At 40.3% G+C, this 20,484-nt stretch overlaps 1 protein-coding gene across 2 annotated transcripts in view; it reads left to right on the forward strand.

The window, feature by feature from the left end:
- MAPK4 (mitogen-activated protein kinase 4) overlaps positions 1-20,484 on the forward strand; it is a 126,454-nt gene that overhangs the window by 37,950 nt on the left and 68,020 nt on the right. Inside the window, exon 2 of one of the 2 annotated variants that reach the window (XM_063453891.1) lies at positions 16,076-17,465. The exons of the other annotated variant lie outside the window; for it this stretch is intronic. Coding sequence (XP_063309961.1) covers positions 16,881-17,465 — 585 coding nt within the window. The 5' untranslated portion in view covers positions 16,076-16,880. The remainder of the gene's footprint in view (positions 1-16,075; positions 17,466-20,484) is intronic. 2 annotated transcript variants of the gene reach the window in all.

Below are 20,484 nucleotides of genomic sequence, written 5' to 3' on the forward strand. Positions count from 1 at the left end.
CGGAGCCTGGGGTTGTGGACACAGTAAACACACAGTGGTTTGATTTAGTTTGAATTTTCGTTATGACGATTACCAGTTTCTATGGTATAATTTCTTATTAATTCTATAAAAAATATCACTTGCAGATTTTCGTTTAAAATTATTTAGCAATCCTGCCCCCTTTGCCTTTCCTTCCTATAATTTTATATCGGAAGGTCTCAGTATCTGCTTATCCTGCTTAAAAATTCAATTCTTACTTGCTGGGGATGCAGATGCAGTTACATATGGATGTTCAATCATTCGAGGTTGTGATGACACCGCGCCTACTGTGATCTTCTTCCTAGTGTCTCACATAATTGAGCAGTAGGTCAGCACCTAAAGGGACACTATAGTAACCAAAACAACTTTAGCCAAAAGGGTTACTCCAACCACCATGACCACTTCAGTCATCTAAAGTGGTCATGGTTGTAGTATGTGTAGTGTTTTAACTTGAATCCTGAGATTTATTGGCAATTATGTGTGAGGGGCAGGTTGCACTCAGCACATGTGGCTTAGGCAGCCCATAATTCTGTTACGGGCTGCCTGATATCGGTTCAGTGCATTCATTATATATGTTGTCAGCAGGCACTGCACGCTGACAACAGATGTCAAATTCTTCCCCTTGCAGGCTGCATGGACAGCTTCAAAAGTCATCTAACTCCTAAGTGGCAGAAAATTGAACAGTGAGATCACCGGGCCTATACACCAAAACTGCTTCATTAAGTTAAAGTTGTTTCGGTGACTATAGTGTCCCTTTTAGTTAGTGCTGATATTTATTAGTATTTTAGAAATTAGTGTAAGCAGTAAAAGAGTTTCTCACGTTTCCACATTTCATACGGTAGATTTACTAGCGCTTTTCTCTGTGACAAATATGAACATGGCTTGACAGCTGCAGCACGAACGATTTAACAGCATAAAGGATTCAAACTTGCAGGGCAATTATATCTGCAAGCTTCAAATGTTTTGAGTCCAACTCTTCAAACCAAAACCGCCAATCCTGGAGTTCTTTTTCCTTCATTAGATTTCGACAGTGAGATTGTTTTACTGTACTTGCAAAAGCATTTATCATATCAACTTATCATTCTGAAATATTACTGAGCTAGTGTCCTAGTTACAGTGTAGCAGCTGGGATGCTTGCCGGATTCTAGGACGCGCAATCATATTTCAGGTATAAAAGGTGCTTTTGGAAGTCCAATTACAATTGTATATATATAGCTCCAACATATTCCGCACAGTAAAATAATATCGCCTGCGAAATCTAATGGATGTAAATGAACTTGCATGTGTAAATCTGGCCCTTTAACGTAGACAATTATTTTAAGCCACAGAACTCCTGCATCCATCACATTTTACCAAAAAATGATTAATATATAATATTTGTTAGATTATATGTATGGATAGCTATATAGGGTTTTAAATGGTGTGTTACATGTGATTCATTAGACTGCAATAACTCACTGGGACACCTATCAATTTAATTTTGGTTTACATTTGTGTTTCTGGGTAGAATTATTTGGCACACGGGTTAACATTTTGACATTCTGTCTTTCTTGACAGTTTAACAGCTGCTATCCCAAGTATTTAGCTAACCCGCTTGTCCTTTGTTAGCACTGTACCTGCCCAGGGCACACATAAGGATTCGCATAATTTTTTTCTATTTATGTTTGTAAACTGCTAGTCTATCTAATACTTAGAAATCGCCATTGCCAGTTCTATGCATCTCTGTTGGAGTCTTTCAACTTAGCCGGAGAGTTTTCTATACTGGCGTAGCTGATTAGATAAAAACACCAGTAATTGCCATTTTTATGTAACTTTTATATGACACTTACATTGACTTCCAATAAACTCAGACTGTAATGTATGCATTTTAGCTGCCTGAGTGGGGGATAGAGGGCCCAAAGAACGCTGCAGGGCTACTGTGCAGTGTGTGTCGTATAGATGCTTGGTATAAGCATAGTAACTGTACCTGCAGTATATGGTATAAATACCGTTTTTGTACATGATCCTGGTAACATTCTTAGTAAACTGTGTCCCCCCAAAATGCTGTCTGACTTACAAATACCTATAGGCAGAATAGTTTACTCTTTAAAGGAACACATGTATTCCTGACACTATAGTTCTAACAGCAATATTTATGCCCCGGCCCCCATGTCAGCAGGGCTTTGTCCTTTTCAACACTCCCACTATTATCAGCAGGAGCATGTATTCTGTTTGTATGTATTCTGATAACAAGGCTTTGCTGATAATATTCTTTCTGTTTACTTACCCTTCTTCCAGCGAGCATTGGATCTCCTCGCGACTGACCTTGCCCCCACTCCACCTTCTTGGTTGAGATCAATCAACGTGATGATCGCAGCCAATCCAATGTTTTCCCACAGGATTCCGCTCTGCACCAATCAGCATCTCCTCGTAGAGATGCATTGAAGCAATGCAAATTTTTGAGGAACTTTCATCACCTCAATGCAGAGTGTGGAGACGCTGAACGTCAGTGCTGCACCACCTTGTGCAGCACTAACCCAGGAAGCACCTCTAATGGCCATCTGAGTGACTACCACTAGAGGCATTCCTAGGCAGTAATGTAAACACTACCTTTTCTATTTACAAAATTGCTGCTTGATCCTACATTTCTATGCTGTCTACGTGTCCCAAATTCCAAAAATATTCTCCATTATTTTTTAAAACAAAGCTATTTAGGTAGTGAAATGAGTGAGAATAGCCAGTCCTGTCATTCTTGATGGAGTAAAGATCAGCTCAGCGCTCAAATGCACGCAATATATATTATTTAGTACTCTGGAGAATTGACTAGGATCTTGCAAATTGTAGGTCAAAATAGCTGAATTTAAGAATTATTCAAATCCCACAAATTTGACCTTTAATTTGTTACCTTTTCAATTCATCACAATTTTTAGTTTGTGAAAGGAGCACTCCAATATAGCTTGTAGTGGTTATGGTTGCCAGTCACTTCCTTCTCTGGAGCCCAGAAACTCCTGCTTTCCCGTGCAGGGCAGTGGGCTTCAGTGGTTATGGTATTTGAAGCGTTCCATTAATAACTTGTGAACACTGACGGACAATAATATTGTGTCTTATGTAGTTCTATTCCCTTTATTTAGTTTGTATAACTGGACCTTACAAAAAAAAATACAGCCACTAATCTTGGCCATCTAATACGCGTGCGGCGTGCTCAGACTTTCATAATTGATCTCGGTGAAGTCGCTGAACTTTTTACCTTCACCATTGATTTACTATTGATTAAAAAAATTTAGCTTTGTCCTTTTCAATCGTTTTCGCAACTCCCACTATTATCAACTGGAGCCGGTATGTTAGTGTTCTTTGCTGATAAGATACTCATTGCTACTCATTGTTCTAAGACTTCCAGGAAAAATACCATTCTTTAGCACTATTGATCCCAAAGCCTAATCTCTCAAGTGTAATTTAAATCCCATTAATCTCCAGAAAGCATTTATACCCTTTTTGTGGGTACCCCACAACTATCCTGTTAAGCCTTTGTACAATGGGCACTCGATGTCCTTTTTATCACTGTGCAACTCTGTCCCTCTTTACCTAACTGTCCAACCTCTGTAAGATTCAAAGGTATCTAATCTACTACGTTTTTCCCTTCGTTTCTCCTATGTGGACACCGAACAGGGATATTTACACAGTATAGCATTTTTTATGCTTTAATTCCTACCCTCTGGTGTTCAGACATATCCACTGGGAATTTCGCAGTTGTTTTCACCAACATTTATTAGACACTGCCTAATGTATCCTTTCTCTAGTCTGCTCAAATAAAGTTACAGTTTTTACTGTTTATGCCAGGATACATATCTTGCTAGTGTTTCTAATATTGTTGTGTGTAACCTTTAGATACCTAGTTACTTGGACTTAACTATAGGCATATCTCTATATTATATATTGCTTTATTTTTTCTCAAACATACCAGGTCGATTGATAGCTCTTTCTCTCCCTTTGCTTGGCTCTGCAAGTAAGAGTGGGGGGAGCTGTCTAATCTGTCCTATCCTTTGTAAATGGTTCAATACAGTGCTCCTCGTAGAGGAGCTTTGGTGACCTAATGTACATGGAGGGAAAGAGCTGCACAACATTCAAGTGTCCCCATAGGCAACGTTTTGTATTTAATGAATTCCAGCTTGGAAATAAACATTGATTAGGTCTATACGTTGCTCTTTTTTGCTGCAATAAATCTTCATATTTTGGTTCCACCTTGAGTGCCTGGACCACTGTTTATTCTTCCCAATAGATTCCACATCACGTGACCAAGTAACAGCCACTAAAGGTGAATTCAACCCTACAATAAAAAAGCTAGTTATAAAAATGTTTTACATTTCAGGGTTAAATGGACAGGGACATGGCACCCAGACCAGTCATTCAGACTGGGTGAAAATAAATATACATTTAATCACCATCATCATCATCATCATCATAATGGTCCTCATTGAAGAGGTCATCAAGATCAATTACTAATATAAAGCATAGCTTTGAGTCAGGGACAGTTAGGAGGAGAATATGGTAAAGGAAGAACACAAGGGTTTGGACTTAAGGGAAGACGGGGCTTCAGATGGGACACAGTACTGTGCATGGGGTGAAATCTTGGTGGAAGAATAAGGGATGGCTGGGTTTTTCAGATTGAGTGACCACTATGTTCCCTGTAGGCAAACTTGTGACTAAGGGTTCTAGACCATCCCTCGCATTGTATGTAATTAAAACACCTTTAAACTGTATTCTCAATCTCATTGTTGAGTTAGTATTAAGATCTTGTGAAGACCTGTGTACAGTGTGTGGCGAAACCAACCTCGCCACTGGGCCCTGGAGAAGCCTGTTTGCTAGCCTCCTACCTACTGACTATGGCCCCTGGGTTATTTGGGGCATATTGTACTGTATATTGCTGCTACTGGCCCTTTTAACAGCATCTATGGACATATTGGGACTTTTGGGACTACTGTCCCTTTAAGATTGTGAAGCATATTCAAGTGTACTGCCTGTAATATTATATATGTATTTATAGATGTGTTAAGTTTATCCTGGGTGATTTGTATGCAGCATTCTGATTGTTCGGTAGAATCACTCCATTCAGTATATTGAGTGAAACTACCGAACAACCAGACCACCCAGGAATGAGTGTGCCTCCAATTACCGTTTGCAACAATGTTGCAAACAGGTAATTGGCAATCAGTGCAGTGTGGTCTTTGTCCTCTGGGTGGCCGCCATTCGGGAAACAAACACGTGGCGGCGGCCATCTTAAACTACCGAACAGCGGTGTTTTGCCGTCGAGTGTCTGGAACTAAAATCGGACACTTGACTAGGCAAACACCGCTGAGACCTCCATACTTCCAGAAATTCGTATGGAAACTACCGAATGACCCGCCGTTCGGTAGAAAGAGCCCCATAATCAAGGGAATTCATTCAAACCCTCTCCAGGCTCTATAACACAGGCAATTCGCCTGTTTTCATTCCCTTGTTTGTGACCGACCGCAGGGCCAAAATGCATGGAACTGTTTTCGGATACTTTACCCATGCGGTCGGTCAAATCTTTGGAACCCCATATCTCACGAACCATTCATCCGAATTACTTGAATTTTGAATATGTTGTCCCCCTGAATAAGGGCTATCCAGCGATGCTGGATTTAAAGGTGTACCCCCGGGTTTTGGGGTACATCCAGAACTTGGCTGAAAAAGTGTACCGGATAATTGAGTTTAATGTTATCTGAGGGGAGGGGATGTGTGGGCTGAACCATGTAGGTGATTGGTTATTTTATGCCTCCCCCTGGGTGTGGCCTGTATGTGGATTAGTGTAATAAAAGCCAGGCTGGATGAGCCAGTCCAGAGTTCCTGTTTTACCCTCAAAGTGATGTGTCGTCTCATTATTGGGGGAAGGATTTATTGTATGCTGTTCCAGTTGACTGCTAGGAGTACAAGCCTATTCGTATGGTTCCTATTCAATGGTCTACAGCATTCATATGCTTGGGAGAATTTAAAGGTTTCTCGGATTCGGTGATTGTGGTGTCTGCCAGAGTGCTTGGAGTCCTCAGGAAGCACTAGGAGCATCCATTAACGGAGGTACCAAGTCGGGGTGCCAGGCGATCCGTTACACAGTGCATTTGCATAATAGGCTTGAGATGAATACAAGAATCAGTGATTTGAGGTCTGGTGTGAGTAATAATGGGTGTAGATAGTATTGCCCAGTACTGACAATGCTGATGCTTGCACAAGTTTAAACTGCCGCCAAGATGGACTCCACCCTTCATACTTATACTGAGGTCAGTTGAACCCCATTTATAAACCAAGTTGATCACACTGGTTGCAGACAGGTGGCTGAGCCAACAAGCATACACTCAGTCTTATCTGGGTTACATTTAAGCCAGTTATCAATGATCAAAGTGGCAAGATCTGTGAGGCAGCTGGTGCTTTCCTCTATCGCTGAGGGCATTGAGAAGGTGACATAGTCCTGAATGTCATCGGTGCACTGATGTCAATCCAAGCCGTAACCTCTAACGATATCTTTCAGAGGTGATAACTGTATACCTTTTGTACCCAGTGGTGTATCCTGGTTTTGTGCTGCCCTAGGCCCCCTCCCCCCGCGCCACCCCCACCCAACCTTTCCCCCCGCCCCGCATTCTAAATACACACACATTCACTGACAGATACGCATACACTAGCTAACAGAAACACACACACACTAACAGACTCACTCACACTCAGTAACAGACAAACACACTCACTAACAGACACACACTAACAGACACACACTCACTAGCAGACACACACACTCACTAACATACACACACACTCACAGGCAAACACACACTAACAGACACACACACACACTAACAGACACTAACAGACACAAACACTAACAGACACACACACTGGCACACACTAACAGACACAAACACTAACAGACACACACACTGACACACATTTTATTTTTAACACATTTTTTTAAATTTATTTTTAACACATTTTTTTTTATTTTTTTTTAACACATTTTTTTTTATTTATTTTTAACACATTTATTTTTTATTTAACACCCCCCCCCAGCCTCCTTACCTTTGGGAATGCTGGGGAGGGGGGGGGTCTCTTCCTCCCTGGTGGTCCAGTGGCTGCTGGGCGATCGGGCGGCACTGCCTGGCGGGCGGGCCGGCGGCCGGCTGGCGAGGGAGCACTTCCCCTGAGCTGTCTGCTCAGCTCCCTCGCGCGCCTCAGAGTGAGGCTGGGAGCCGGAATATGACGTCATATTCCGGCTCCGCCTCCCAGCCTCACTCTGCGGCTGGCGAGGGAGCTGAGCAGACAGCTCAGGGGAAGTGCTCCCTCGCCGCCCGCCCGCCAGCCAGCCAGCCAGGCAGGCAGTGCCGCCCGATCGCCCAGCAGCCCATCCGGCATGTCTGTTAGCCGCAAGGCTAACAAGACATTTGCCTTGGGCATTTGGGGGGCGGCTTTTTTTGCCGCCCCCTGGAAAATGCCGCCCAAGGCAAATGCCTTGTTTGCCTCGCGGCTAATACGCCCCTGTTTGTACCATGAATTAGTATACCATGAATTGTATGACTCCAGAAAAGGGAGGCCTACCCACAGCAAGGACGTGTCATCTGCGTATCTCTGCAACTGGAGGAATGGGATACATTTGAGAGAGCTGGGAACTGAGTTACAGGAGAGAGACATAACCGGGTGACAGAGGTATAGAGGAGAAACACAACGAAAGGCTAGGATAAATATAACAAAAAACTGGTGGATGGGATAAAAGGGAGATACACAACTAAGGAACAGAGGAGAGACATACCTGTGTTACAGAAGAGAAACACAATTGGGAGATTGGGATATAGGGGAGAAACAACTGAGGTATTGGAATACAGAGGAGAGACTCAGTTGTCTCCGGGGGAATACCTATGTCATAGTTTTTCATAGTTTTGTGGAAGAAGATTATGACAACCCTAGTACTAAAAGTATGAGATGTGGTGACCCCAACAATATTCCAACCACTGCTCACAAAAGTAGAAATTTTTTTATTATCTTCTTCAATTAAATCCTTTAGTTAGACATACAGTGGAGAAGACAAAACAAAATGGCAGAGCCATGGTGCTCTACGTGTTTTGTGTCACACTTTATCAAGTCTCTCATATATCTGCCCAGTGATGTAATGTAAGTGGACAGACTGCCCTTCCTGGTGATCGCAAAGTGTGGGCTGCAATTATGGAGAACACTGTAATGGCGCATAGTTCTGTTGCTGCACGGATTGTATGAAATACATTTAAAAGAAGGAGGTATCTTTATTTTGTTCATCTTGCTTTAATATATACATGACCCTAGTACCAAGTCATCTTTCTGCAGTGGAGAAGTTATGGGATCTGACCTGTGCCTACATCAGATACTGGTCAGTCCTGGTGGGTATGGATGGGTGACAAGATTTCAGCTGATTTCTTTCCTGGTGAATACCACGTCCTGGTATGTGTTTTATCCTAGTTCAATTGTGTAAAGTGCAAAGTGTTCGTATTATGTTGTGATGCTGTCTGTTTCATCATCCACAAGAACATTAAAGGGACAGTCTAAGCATCTTAACCACACACTTGCTTGGGTCTCCTTGGCATATCTGGTCTGTCCTTCTTTTTTATAGTACTAGCAGAGAAGTTCTTACTTCATGCTAATTATGTAATTTTTACCTATGTTTGGACATAATTAAATAGCTGACAGCGTCTCTTGCAAGGGGAATTTCTACTTTAGATAGAACACCAATGAATGGCGGCAACGAGAATCCGAGTAGTCCATGGAACCCAAGTAAGCATTAAAGCATTATATACAATTGAGCATTCAAATAAACATAAGCATAATTATTTAGGCCCAGGGCTTTGAAATGTGTAAACGTGGTCTTGGTGCATGGAGTGTCCCTTTAACCCCTTAACCCCTTAAGGACACATGACGTGTGTGACATGTCATGATTCCCTTTTATTCCAGAAGTTTGGTCCTTAAGGGGTTAAGGACACATGACATGTGTGACATGTCATGATTCCCTTTTATTCCAGTAGTTTGGTCCTTAAGGGGTTACGGTTGCGCTTTCTCTATTGTTTCCTGTAAATTCACATTCAGATCAGCATGGGGAATAAAAAGGAAGAGAATAATCTCCAGGAACAATATGTAATTTATGTATAGAAACTGCCAATGTAATTAAGTCTAAGTATTGCATAATTCATGTGCCAGGCAACGCTTGTTCATCGAGGGTGCCGTGTAAGTGCTACAACTTCCTCCTCCTAATTATGTGATGTGATTTCATTAGTGTTTCCTTGAGCAAAACTGCAAGAACATTGCTTCATTTGCAATGTACTAATGTGATTATGAGACTATTGCTATTGATTGCGAACAAAATGCTGCAGTGTTTCAGACCAACAGTCAAGAGAACCACCGTGGCCTGACTGAAATCATTACATTGTGAAAACCATTCAAACGATCTAATTTGGGGTAACCTCGATGTTTAATCACAGTGTAGCATTGAAAACATTTGACTGGAAATATGGCTAATTGTCAGATTCAATCTGCCCATATTCTTACCACAACCTTCAGAATACATTTAAATGTAGTTATCGAAAACTAAAAATTGCATTGTGGTACGAAACAAAAAGCCATATATAATGAGCGCAGGTTTCAGTGGTTGCAGGAGCAGAAAGCTGGTCTTCAGTCAGAGGCAACGTCATAAACAAGCACTTCTAGTCAAGGCTGATCCGACAGGGAGTGCATATGTGCTGTAAATAACCATTGCATTGCTTGGGGACGTAGGAGTTGGGCAGGATTTCATAATTTTGGCTGAGAAGCACAGATAATCATCTGATTAATGCTGGTGTTATAATGTCTGTCCACATGCCTTTATCAAGTCCTGGGTCCATGGCAGGGCCGTCTTTAGTACTGATTGGACCCTGGGCAACTGTTTGCTTGGGCCCCCTGCACCCTGTCCCCTTCCTGGCATGCAATCACGCCATCCACCCCAAAGCACTAAAGTAGAAAGGGCCTGGTGTGAGAATTGTTTTTCCCCCAACCATTGCAAAGTTGGCCAAAAGGTAGATCCTTATCTATTGTGCAACTCCAACTATGCTTTGACAGCTAGGGCTCTCCCATTTTCCCATGCTTGCAGAATTGTGTTTAGTACTGAGCAGTATTTGTTTGAATGTAAACTTATTTTTCTTTGGAGTATGCTTGTGTGAATGTAGGGGCTTGTTTGTATGTGGTGTTAGCGTTTGAATGTTGAGATTTATGCACATATACACATACACACACTATGATACACATACCCACACACACTGAAACACATGCATATTCACAGGTATACACACACATGGAGATATACAGACACATATACACACATGCAGATACAGACACACAGACTGATGCAGATACAGACACACAGACTGATGCAAATACAGACACAGCAATACACATACAGGCAAACAGATACACCACCTGAACACATGCAATTACACAGATACAAACACTGACACACATGCAGATACTCATACTGACAACATACAGATACACAAATACATGTACTGCCAGACATGCTGACATACAGACATCTTCTGACAGACACATACACTGACAGACATACTGACACACAGACACATACATTGACAGTCATACTGACACACAGACACTGACAGACATGCTGACAGACACACACTGAAAGACAGACACACACACTCTGACACACACTCTGACACACACACTGACAGACATACTGACACACACACAGAGACACATACACACAGAGACACTGACAAACATACTGACACACACATACAATGACAGACATAGTGACACACACACACTTACATAGATACTGACACACACATACATACTGACACATGCAACATTTACATCTGTAAACCTACCCTCCAGTTTCCTACCTTTTGCTGGAGGGTGGATTCCCTGAGGTCCAGTGTGGTGCCTGAGGCTTTTGGGAGTTGGGGGTCTGGCTTTCCAGCCCCCTCCTCACACCCTGGTCCTCTGTTCCGCATGGCTCTGTCTTCTCTGGGAGGAAGTAACTTGTGGCTGTCACTCACATTCTGCAGAAAAGCAAGGGCCCTGCTGACAAATGCCCACTGAGTGCATTGGCCACCCGATGGACCTCCTTAGCGTGCAAGCACATGGAGGGCCCATAGAAAAAACCAGAGCAGCTGATTTGGGCCCCCCAGGAGTAACTGGGCCTGGGTGCCCACCAATAAAGAAGGTCCTGGTCCATGGGACCTAGGAAGCCTGAAGTGTACCATCCAATGGGCATCTGTTTCGATATCTCCTCTGTTTTGTTTCTCTAACCCTACTGTTTTTGTATATTGTAGACTCCACCCTTTCAAAATTGTCCCCACTTTTGGTTCCATGCTTAAGATTTCCTAGATATGTGCATGGAACCTTGCCGACTTAGCTAAGCCACAGAATTAGTTTAACAGTCTTAGTTCAAGGATGCATTACCCCAATCCTCTACCTCACATACCTGTCTCTCTCCTCCAGGTCTGCTTCACTCCCACTCTGATTGTTATCTCCTGTCCTATTGTGTTTTATACCCCTCCTCCTCTAGTCTATAAGCTTGTTTGAGCAGGGTCCTCTTTGACCTGTAAATTTTGTTCCTGTAAATTTTGTATTCCTGTATTGTTCCTGTAAATTTTTGTAATTGTCCTATTTATAGTTAAATCTCCCCCTCCTGTAATATTCTAAAGTGCTACGGAATTTGTTGATGCTATATAAATGCCAATAATAATAATAATTTATATTAATTATCAATAGGTTAATACTAAAAAAAAAAAAAAGAAACTTATATAGGAAATATTTGAACAAGGTACTTATTTTTAAACGTGTCCAATAAAATAAAACATTTGATTGAATGCTGTCTGCTAACATTTAATTATTGCTTGTCACCCCAATGACACCCAGTAAGTATGGTGTGCTGTAGATAGAGGAGGGGCAGAGTTATGGTGAGATAACTCTGATAGGAGAAGATGGATAGAAGGAGAGTGAGTATGCAGGGGAGGGCTGGTTAAATTTAGCAAATAATAGCCCGATATTGAGACTAAAATATATATAAAGTCCATGATTCTGCTTTGATACAGACAGCAGCCATCAATCCTCTCCTGTACTAGTGGCCTGGACATCAAGTTGTCCCCTGCCCTCATATTAGCACTCCTCTGACTAAATGTAAAAATTCCATGAAGAAAAACATAAACAGTATGATATAATGGTTTATACTAATTTAACAAATAAAAAAAATCTATGTATATGTATACATCTACCTTTTTATTGATAAAGTGTTATCGGCATATGTGGTTTCTTTATTCTATTCCCGGCACAAAAATGTATATGTTAAATTATAGAGGAGGGGGCAACATTCTTCTAATTTCCTCTATGGAAGAAACAATTAATTAGTCAATATTGCTGAACAAATATTGCTACAGGTAATTTGCAGTTTGTTATATTTTATTTTCTCATACATTACAGGAGTTGGCTGACTGAATTTTTAAAAAGAAACATCTCAAACCCCTTCACCCCCACGTGCACCACTCCCACCCTGTTCTTTCAATAAAATATTTTATGTTTCAGATGTAATATGTTTTTTTCATTTTCACCTGTGGCAAAATATTCCCGAGGTGTCGTGTGTGTTTTGGAAAACAATTTGAAGAAGATCAATTTGAAGAACACAGAAGAAAAATGTTTTACTCTAGAGTCTGATAGTCATACTTCCCAAGTGCCATGCATTTTGTAGGACAATCGTGATTTAAAGAGACACTATAGGCACCCAGACCTCTTCATCTAATTGAAATAGTATGGGTGAAGTGCCCCTATCCCCTTAAACCAACTGCCTGGGGATTTAGCATAATTTGCTAAGACCCCCGATGGTTCCATCCCTACTGGGGATCCAGAGGCTGGGGGGGGGGGGGCAGGGGGGCAGGCAAAAGTGAATTTACCTTACCTGAACCTGTACCTCTTGGGTGTCCTTAACTTCTTCTGGCCAGTCCTCTTCTGCTCCTAGCACTTCAGTGAGAGTACATTATTTAGGTCTATGGAGGAGCCAGTGAAACCGCGGAATCCTACAAAGATAGAGTCAATTCCCTGCAGACGTCACTGGTGACTACACTTCTAAACAGCGGTAGCTTACTGGTCACCAGCTGGGAACATTGGCCGCTGGGTAATGATAACTGCAGCATGTAGTTGTTATGGTGTGGATGACTATGACCCCAATTGCTTTCTGTACCAGCCATTCCATTACCTCTGTTATGTTGTCTGTTGTATTGATTGTATCTGCTTACAATATGTCTAAACAAACCCCGTCATGCAGGCAGGCAGAGACACTCTCTGTAGGAAGCAAACACTGCCTGCCTCTGGCTCATGAGCGGCCAGTATTCTCATCGATTTTTTTCCTGGCTGGATGTCTCCTTCATAAAATCTGGACATTCACACTCCTTTATGTAATTTTTATCTGTCTTGTGCTGCCAAGGGTTATGAATCATTTGTCTGTGTGTTTTTCCTTGTTTCCTTGCATAAGATATTTCTTGTGTTGCAGATCAAAACTGTTCTGGCAAGCTTATATACCGAACAACTGCTTTGGATTTATGGGGGCAGTCCCGAGTTTTTGTTCATCCTGTATCTGATTTTAAACCTGCTCTTGTCCTAACAGGTTATAAACTGTATAGTTTTTCCAATACATGATTGACACAGTTTTTTGTTCATTGTACATATAAGGGTCAGCTCATGCACAGTATGGGCACCATCTACATTTTTACCAGGGCTAAGCTCTTCTGTGTGTACACTAGGTACACCCTTCCAGGGGTGTATTTACCACAAGGCAAACAAGGCATTTGCCTAGGGCGGCACTTTCAGGGGGGGTGCCAAAAAATGCCACCCAAGCTCCCAAACAAATGCCTCACTTGCCTTGTGTTCTGGGGCTGTCCACCTTACTGTGAGTGAGTGAGTGAGTGAGTGAGTGTAGCTGTCAGTGTGTGTCTGTGAGTGAGTGAAAGTGTGTGTGTCTTTCAGGGAGAATAGGTGTGCCTGTGAGTGTGTGTCAGTGTGTGTATGTCATTTTATGTGTATCTGAGAGTGTGTGCCTGTCAGTGAGTGGGTGTGTCAGTGTGTGTCTGTTAGTGAAAGTGTGTGTTGGTTAAACAGTGTGTGCTTATGACTGAATGTGTGTGCCAATGACTGTGTATCTGTCAGTGAGTGTATATCAGTGCATTTATCAATGAGGGCATGTGTCAGTCAGTCAAAAAAAGTGGCCTTGAAATGAATTTGGGGGGGTGAAATTTAGATTTTGGGGGTGCCCGAATTTAGTCGTGCCTAGGGCAGCACAAATCCAAAATACACCACTGCACCCTTCTATGTGTGTCTATACCTGGGGTACCTCTTTCTATACGCATCCCAAGACCATCCTGCTCTTTGTGGATTCCAAGAGCATCTTCCTCTATGAGCGTACCAGGGTCATTCTTCTCTGTGTGCACATGTGTACCCTTCTTATCTATGTCCATGCCAGTCATTGACATTTCCCTGTAAATCTAAATCTTCTCAGTAATAACCTCTAACCACCCCTGCAGACCCTTTCCTTTATACAAAGGTGTCCCCCATTGCCATTTGAAATATTAAGATAACCACGTAAAATCATGCCAAATGAGCTAGCCATTTCATTTGTGTGCACGTGTAAATGTAGTTTGTGAGTGAGTGATTTAATTCTGTTTCTTGGGGAAAGCGGGTCAGTGGGTACACAAGAGAAGTCTTTCTATTTAAAATACTGCTCCACATTCAAAATCCCGGAGGGAATTCAATGGCTATAAGAAATAGCTGTATTCAATCTCTAAGCCTTGTATTTTTTTTCTTGTTGTTAATTATAGTTATGAAAACTCTACATGTGCACGTGCAAAAAATGCATTTTGTTTCATTTCAATTTATTATTTTTCAAATTCCGGTCTGTCCAAAATTTGAAAATTATCGTTCAAAACAATTTTGTTTGTTTTTCAAAATTCAGACACCAGTATTCCCATTATTCCAAAGAATACCAAACTAGGGCTGTTTAGCAGACAGCTCCCTAATTTGGTATCCTTAACCCCTTAAGGACACATGACACGTGTGACATGTCATGATTCCCTTTTATTCCAGAAGTTTGGTCCTTAAGGGGTTAAATATGGTAATCCAATATGAGGGTACCAAATTAGGAAGCTATCTTCTAAACACAGCTGAAAGATCAAAATTAAGAAAAATTGCTTTGTTTAATTTTGCTATTTCAGTTTCTTAGTAGATAAGTCCCTAATTGGTACCCTTAATTATGGAAGTCCCACATAAGGATACCGTACTGCACCTGCATTATCAGACAGGTAACTGGAATTTTATCTATCAAAGCTGCTCATAATAATTCCACCCAATTTATGCAGCGTCAAGATTTCCTTTACCTAAAAATCTGAATTTAGTGTGCAGGCTCCCAATTATGGTGTTTTTTTCTTACCCATAACCTTTTTTTTTTAATATTATTCTCATGAATAAAAATAATCTACAAATGTTTTTGCACATTTTATTAAAAAAGTATTTTTTTTTTATCACCTTAAAAACTTGGTAGTTGGGCATAAATCTGTTATTAATTATCTTTTTTTTTATTTTTTTTATTAACACCCCAATTGTAGTAATTCAAAATTGAAATGCAAAATGTAGGCAAAAAGTTACAGGCTGTGACAGTAGTATTAACTTGGAGTTGGAGTTTTCAAATCAGTTATGTTAGCCTAAATTTTATCAGTTTTCAACTCCCTGCAACTCATTGATTAAAAATTTCTTCTAAAACAATCAACATTGACCATTATGTAGTTTATTCTTAAAGCGGCAAGTTTATGATAGTTCTCCAATTGCGAAACTGTATTGCGAACAAGTGTTTGCTGCCGCTTCAGGAATGCTTTAGAATAGGCGAGTATGGCTAATGAATTATCAAAGGTCAATCACCTTCACACGTAATTTTCATGTTAACCTTTAACAGCAAGAATTGACATAACTTGCAAACATTTATTATTCTTATCATCTCAATCAATCTTGTCCTTGCTTTCAGAACCAATGATAAAAGTGTAGCAGGAGAAACTGTCTGCACGACAATGCGAAACAGCTGAGAGTCACAGACACCTCGAACTGTAAAGATCAAGGATACATTATTTCGGCTAAAGAAGTGCCATCAGCAGAGTGCTTGATTGAACTACACCAACAAGGAATAGGCTCCGCTCAGAAAGATCTTTCATGAAGCTGACTGATCAAGTAAATCATGGATTGTAATAAGAGTTGGCGAGAGTTAAGGTTTGTTCTACTCCGATAAAGATCTGGTTAATCATGACTGCAATACAGGTGGCTCTCTAGGAATTAATGGACTGCTTTGCTAAGATTAATCACACAGGTCCTTGCAATCAATAAATGCAGAGGTATGTGCATGAAGATAATAAATGGGATACGAAGTGGGTTTGTTGTGTAACGACTCGTAAACTGACGTCAAGTCTTACCTGTCAGTAAAATGGTTACAAGAGCAGAAACTGGTTTAAATGGTTCACTGTACAAAGCAGACCAACAGAAACAGGAATACTGCAGTTAGAAGAAAGAGAGGATCACATTTCCTTTTGTTTTGTTTTTTTCATACGAGTAGATTAAAATACTAGTGGCATTTTTGGAAAAAAAATAGCTTCTTTCTATATGTAAAAATTCACTATTTTTTTAATGACTCTTTTCTACATCTTTGGAAGCCTGTTCATAATTGGAGCTTTGGGCTTTTCTTGCTTTGGGTAATAGCTCAAAAGGAAAATGTATCTCCTGTAGGTTGGCTGCAGTAGCCACACAAGCTGTGATTGTATTTTTTTATTTTTTTTTATTTTATGTTGTTTTTACATACGACTACACATTTTTATATTGAAATGGCAGAAAAGTGTGATTATATTGCCAACATGTATGGCTACGACTTAGGGAGCCATTTTGTGGATTTTAAGCCCTTGGGTTTTGGGGTCAATGGATTGGTCTTGTCTGCCACCGATAACAAAAACTCAAGGAAAGTTGCTGTCAAAAAAATCACTATTGGGGATGCGCGCAGCATGAAACATGCCTTGAGAGAGATCAAGATCATCCGCCGACTTAACCATGATAACATTGTGAAGGTCCATGCAGTTTTGGGTCCAAGAGGAGCTGATCTAGAAGGAGATATTCTAAAATACAATGTGGTGTATATTGTGCAGGAGCACATGGAGACCGACCTGGCAAGGCTGTTGGAACAAGGTCCCCTGAGTGAGGATCACGCTAAACTATTTATGTACCAGTTGCTTCGGGGCCTGAAGTATATTCATTCAGCCAATGTTCTCCACAGGGATCTGAAACCAGCCAACATATTCATCAGTACAGAAGACCTTGTCTTGAAGATTGGGGACTTTGGGTTGGCGAGGATTGTGGACCAGCATTATTCACACAAGGTATTTAGTTGTTAAAATTTCATTATGGATAAAAACTGAACATTTGATAAGGAAAAAATAGAAGATGGTCCAGGCAATCCAAGATACAAAATAGGTAAATTTATTGAACCCACTGCCACTCACAGTTGGTCCAAGCGTTGTGAATGGCAGTGGGTTCAATAAATGTACCTATTTTGTATCTTGCAGTGCCTGGACCATCTATTTTTTCCTTATCAAATGTTTAGTTCCTGGTACTGGGACTGGCCTGGTTGCACCCGGATACATATTACCTGGGAATGAGTGCAGTTCCACACCTGTATTTTGCTTAAAAACTGTACATTGACTTTGGATTAACTGCAGACATTGTGGAATGTGTACACGTTTTATGTTTATATGAATACTTCCAAATCAGGAAATATTGCAAATCTTGATTTCTGATAAATCATGGGGGGAGTTACATTTTTTTTTTAATTTAGGCCAGAATAACCTAATTGGAAGAATTCTGAGCGTGGCTGTATTAATCATCATATTATCTCACATTATTATTATGTTATTATTTATATAGCGACATTAGGTTCCGTAGTGCTGCACAATGGGACACATGAGACATGTGACATGACATGAGCATTCCATTTCAGACAAACTGTAATTTGTCAGAATTTTGGGCGAAATATGTGTCTTCCAAAGTTTGTAACTCTGAGTCGCTTTAGGAAAGTATCACGAAAAAAAAAGTTTTGTTTGACTCATGATTCTGAGTTTTACCTATGGCGCCAAAAGCCTAGTTGATTGATGGGGAAAAATGATCGATAGTTAAGGAACAGCCACTAAATGTTTACTGCATTCACAGATAAAGTGAAAAGTGGTGAATACGAATATTGAGGGGAAAAAAGAGGAGCAGTGGAAAAATATGTTATTTAATGATATGTAATAAATACATAATATATAAATAGATAAAAATACTTTTTTTTACTGCATTGATTATTTCTTCTGTGATTTAAAAAGCAGGTGAATTTGTCTTTTGACCCATTTTCACACCTTTTTAGATCACCCAAATAATTTTTCCCGAAACAATTGCATGTATGAAATTCTTCTGAACCGAAATATCACGTGGACATATTTCTGTCCACTTGAGTAAATTTTGTTTTCTAAGACAAATTAATTTTTTGTTTGCAGTGAACAAGATTACCATTTAGTGTCAAAACACTGTAGATTTTAGTGCCTCCTTTTCTGTTTTTGTCTTGTTGCAAGTAAGTGTATACTCTGATGATATAGACGTCTCACCTACATAGTACATTCATGTAACCAATTGCTGAGCATTGTACGAATTGCCTAATTTTCTTATGTAACTATTAAGGATGTGTGTAGCTTTCACAAGGAGTATAGATGTTATTATTGCCCAACTAAGGTACCGTGTTGTAATACTCATTTTGTTAAACTGTGAAAGGTGAAAACAGTTGAGACTGCTTGCAATTAAGCCTGCAATCCCAAACTTGGAACATATACCATATATGTCATCAAACCCTGGCTTAGACCGTAAGAATGTTGCCTCTATATATCACTAGTAAAATCTTTATTATGGACCGAATAGTTATGGAGCAAATGGATACATTCCATCGGCTTCAGTTATTGCACTTGTGCAGTCAGTAGCATAATAGTAAAGGCTACACATTAAATACAGGAATAACATTGTACCTGACTTCCACAATGTATAAATCTAATTGCACTATCTATTGTGTAATAAAATGTAAACTGTGTGACAGGTGCACTTTGAGTTGAAGATGAACTCTATAAAATGCAGTTGGAATTTGAACTATCACAAGGTTGTTTTTCTTCTCCTGATTTCAATGTCAATATACCTATATTATTTATAGGTTAAAAAAACATAGAATGTGACGGCAGATAAGAACCATTCGGCCCATCTAGTCTGCCCAATTTTCTATATACTTTCATTAGTCCCTGGCCTTATCTTATAGTTAGGATAGCCTTATGCCTATCCCATGCATGCTTAAACTCCTTTACTGTGTTAACCTCTACCACTTCAGCTGGAAGGCTATTCCATGCATCCACTACCCTCTCAGTAAAGCAATACTTCCTGATATTATTTTTAAACCTTTGTCCCTCTAATTTAAGACTATGTCCTCTTGTTGTGGTAGTTTTTCTTTTAAATATATAGGTGCACTCTAAGAACCCCTGCTGTGGTGGTTATGCTGCCCTAGGTCCACTGGCGCCATCCCCCAGTTAGGGTACAAACAGTGAATCATTTGACACTTACCTGATGTTTCATAATAGATTTGAGAAAGAAAGAGAGAGAGAGGGAGAGTGTGTGTGTGTGTGTGTGCCTTGTTAAACTCACATAATAACAACAACAAGAAATTGCATATTTGCAGAATTTTTGACAGAAACCCAGATTGAATGTTACAGACATTGCATGATGCTTATAAGTGATAGGTGGACATAGCAGTGTGTGTTTCTTTATTGCCCTCTAATTAGTGTAATTTGGGAAAGGTGCTAATGATGTTTGTTCTAGTCGTACGTTAGCCCTTGGAAATATTTGGGGTGTTGCTTAATTGCTAGAAAAGTGCTTTAAGCCTTTCAAGGTTTTTAGGTGATGAACTGGCTATATATCCATTGGTTCTGTTAATAAGTCACTAATTGTTTTTTTACAGAATAACCGTGATTGACAAATATTTTTTTCCCCCCTATCTGATAATTATTCAAATATTGTCGAAACATATTGGAACGCACTTCTTCACGAAAGCGTATCAATTAAACTGTTAACAACTCCCAATTGATTCATTTCCTGCAATTGTCATTAAAAAACACTAAGCCCTAAGTGAATACTATCCTAGCAACCTACTTTTCTACCCTACCCTTACCTTTTGTGTCACTTTATCCCACTCCATCTAGCATGTAAGCTCATTGAGCAGGGCCCTCAACCCCCTCTTTTCATGTGCGTCCAACTCATCAGGTTACAATTACATGTTTGTTAGTCCACCCATTGTACAGTGCTGTGGAATTTGTTGCTATATAAATAATAATG

Source organism: Pelobates fuscus, chromosome 5 (assembly GCF_036172605.1).
Source record: "Pelobates fuscus isolate aPelFus1 chromosome 5, aPelFus1.pri, whole genome shotgun sequence".
Classification (NCBI taxonomy): Eukaryota; Metazoa; Chordata; class Amphibia; order Anura; family Pelobatidae; genus Pelobates; species Pelobates fuscus.